Source organism: Setaria italica, chromosome II (assembly GCF_000263155.2).
Source record: "Setaria italica strain Yugu1 chromosome II, Setaria_italica_v2.0, whole genome shotgun sequence".
In the NCBI taxonomy this organism is placed as follows: Eukaryota; Viridiplantae; Streptophyta; class Magnoliopsida; order Poales; family Poaceae; genus Setaria; species Setaria italica.
In genome coordinates, this window is record NC_028451.1 from 16,034,456 (window position 1) to 16,037,675 (window position 3,220).

At 42.5% G+C, this 3,220-nt stretch overlaps 1 protein-coding gene across 1 annotated transcript in view; it reads left to right on the forward strand.

Annotated features, from left to right (window-relative positions):
- Positions 1–2,793: 2,793 nt before the first annotated feature.
- The window catches only part of LOC101782906 (P-loop NTPase domain-containing protein LPA1 homolog), a 3,999-nt gene continuing 3,572 nt past the window's right edge, over positions 2,794–3,220 (forward strand). Inside the window, 2 exon segments of the mRNA XM_022823756.1 lie at positions 2,794–3,019; positions 3,120–3,217. Coding sequence (XP_022679491.1) covers positions 2,894–3,019; positions 3,120–3,217 — 224 coding nt within the window. The 5' untranslated portion in view covers positions 2,794–2,893.

Consider the following 3,220-nt stretch of genomic DNA (forward strand, 5'->3'; position numbering starts at 1 on the left):
TCAGCAAAAATATGTCAATTCAAGATAGCTTCTCACTGAGCAAGCTTGCATATATCTGAACAGAAGCAGCTAAAGAAATAGAAACGCTGAGCTTTCATTTTATAGAAAAAAATGAGAGAATATTTTACTGACTCCATCTTTCTAGTTTGGGCTTTTTTTTGTTTTAAGTGTAGCATTTAGCCATGTTTGGAAACACCCCCCCTCCCCCCCACACACACACACACAAATGCCATCTATTCCGCTGTTCCGATTCAGTAAGCAAATGGAGGTATCAACCAATTATGTGATCACTAAGATGTAAGTAAATTTACTGTAAAATCTATCTATGTATCAGTATCTCATAAATCAAGATATTCCTTTCATCAATAAATTTATATGGAAATTAAAACTTCCTCTAAAAATAAAGATTTTCCTTTGGTACCTTCAACAAGGTGTTATTTTAACAAAGGATAACTTAGATAAGAGAAACTAGTCCGGAAGTCAAAAATATTACTTCTGTCACCATAATGAAACAATCAAACACCTCTTCTTTGATTGTCAACGTGCCAAAATAATTTGGAGAGTTGTTAATATAGCTACTGGGTTAACCCCACCAAAGTCAATAAGGTATATGTTTGGACATTGGTCAACAGGCATAACAAAAAATGATAGAAACTTGATTTTTGTTGGGATTGCAGCTCTTATGTGGGCAATTTATTTGGTGTACGTGCAACTAAGTGGTTTTTGAGAAAAAAACGATTTTGATCCATGTTACAGCGTGAGGACAGAAGAGAGACTGTTCGTTTGGCAAGTAAGGCGCTGGAGGTTGTTGCCTTGGATATATTTGCGAAGCTAAGAATGGATGGAGAAGCAATAATAGACTTTGCTTTGGATTCCTTCCTTTCGTTTGCGTACTCTTCTACCTTTTACTTGTGATCAACTTATGAGTTGAGAATGTTGTAAAAACTTAGTTGTCTGCGGTCGCAGAGGCTGGAATAGTTTCCAGTTTCTAAAAAAATGTGATCACTAAGATACCATCTTCGACGTCAGCATCTATCATGATATGAAATCTGGCTAGAGCTGCTGATTATTACTCTACTGCGTTAACAATGTCGGAAATCCTTACACATGGCAGGAAGCAGTACATGCAATGCACGGCTTAATAAACTTGCTAAGGCCCATAGATTCAACCAACTCAGAACTACATTCACGTAAAGCTATCGAGAACTACATTCACGTGAAGCTATCAAAGAAGCATGTATATCTCTTGTACTGCAAGCCTCCCTGCACTAATCCTACATGGTCCATCTAACACATATTAGTACGCATTGCATCTAATCAAAGTATCTAACATACCAGCAGAGGAAATCAAACAAATTAACATTCGAAACACGGTAATTGGTAAGATATTGATGCACTTTAAAATCTCATAGCACAGATTGATTGGACCGGACGCTGCGCAACCTATCTATCAACGAATGAAATATTCACTACCTGATCTGCAAAAGGATCTGCTGCCGCACAAGATTATCCACAGGACCAGCAATGGAACTGCTACCGCACAGGCACAGCCAAGGGGGGCCCATGGCCGACCCTTCCCTGGAGACTATCTTCCTCCCCCTAGGGGGCCCCATGGCCGACCCTTCCCTGGAGACTATCTTCCTCCCATAACCTAAAAACGGTTGACACCAAGGAAGGCGACGCGATAATTATTAGAGCATTTCCAAGAATTCTTAAATAAAATTTCAAAAAATTAATTTTGGGACCTTGCTAAAAATTATTGTGAGGAAAAAGATACCCTCCAACCAACGGTTCCAAAAAACTAGCCCCAAAAAGATTCAATTCTTGCCACATCATCCATGGGTGGGGTCAAAACTTGTTTTTTTTCTGTGAACAGTAACTGCGGGATTTCTTTTTTCTCAGCCTTTTTTTCGGCGGGTTTTGGGAGCATGGAGCGGAGGGAAAATTTAGCTCTAGATGGTGTATGTATTGGGCATGCAGAAAAATTGGAACTTAATTACCAACTGTTGGAGTGTTGTTTTTCCCAAAATTAATTATTGGAACCATATATTAGGTATTTTTGAAGATGCTGACGAATACTCTAATTAGTCTTTTTATTACTGTAAGTACTAGAGAGCAGTAGAGAAAGGTGAGGCCAAATTGGATTTGTAGTATAACCTCGAACTGCCGTGTCGTGTCGGGCCCGGCAGGAAAAAGGCCCAAATCGAGTAGCCAAGCTGACCCACCGAATCAGAATTCAGAACCAAGGTCATGTTTAGTTACTCCCAACTCCCAACTTTGACACTATGCAAAAAGAAAATTTCCCATCACATCAAACTTGCGGTATATGCATGGAGTACTAAATGTAGATAAAATTAAAAACTAATTGCACAGTTTTGTTGTACTTTGCGAGACGAATCTTTTGAGCCTAATTAGTCAATATTTGGACAATAATTCACAAATACAAACGAAACGCTACAGTGTGCTACAGTGCTGTAACAGTAATTTGGCACCTCCCAAATTCCCCAACTAAGGCCATGTTTAGTTACTCCCAACTCCCAACTTTGACACTATGCAAAAAGAAGATTCCCCATCACATCAAACTTGCGGTACATGCATGGAGTACTAAATGTAGATGAAATTAAAAACTAATTGCACAGTTTTGTTGTACTTTGCGAGACGAATCTTTTGAGCCTAATTAGTCAATATTTGGACAATAATTCACAAATACAAACGAAACGCTACAGTGTGCTACAGTGCTGTAAAGCACCTCCCAAATTCCCCAACTAAACAAGGCCAAACACGGCTCAAACCGACCGACCCAGGGGACCAGAACAAGGAGAGAAGGGAAAGGGGGAACCACCGGACCGGGCCGCCACCTTCCCTTCCGCCGGCGACCTCCAGCCACCGCGCCATGGCGGCGGCGAAGCTGCTCTACATTGTGGTGGTGGACGACAACGGCTCCTCCTTCCGCTACACGCGCTCCCTCATCCACAGCACCCTCCAGCTCATGGGATGCAAGCCGCGCCACGCGTTCGAGGTCCGTCCGCCTCCTCGCCTTCGCGGTTGATCCCTCCTGGCCTCCGATCTCTCGATAGCTTTGTCTGATTCGATCCTCCGTTACCCACTTTCTCTTGTAGATCAGCCGCAGGGTGTTCGATGTCATCCGGGGCGACGGCAACGACGAAATGGCCGCCTCCGCCTCCGCCTCCACCCGGGTGCAGAGGTACGAGTCGCCGAA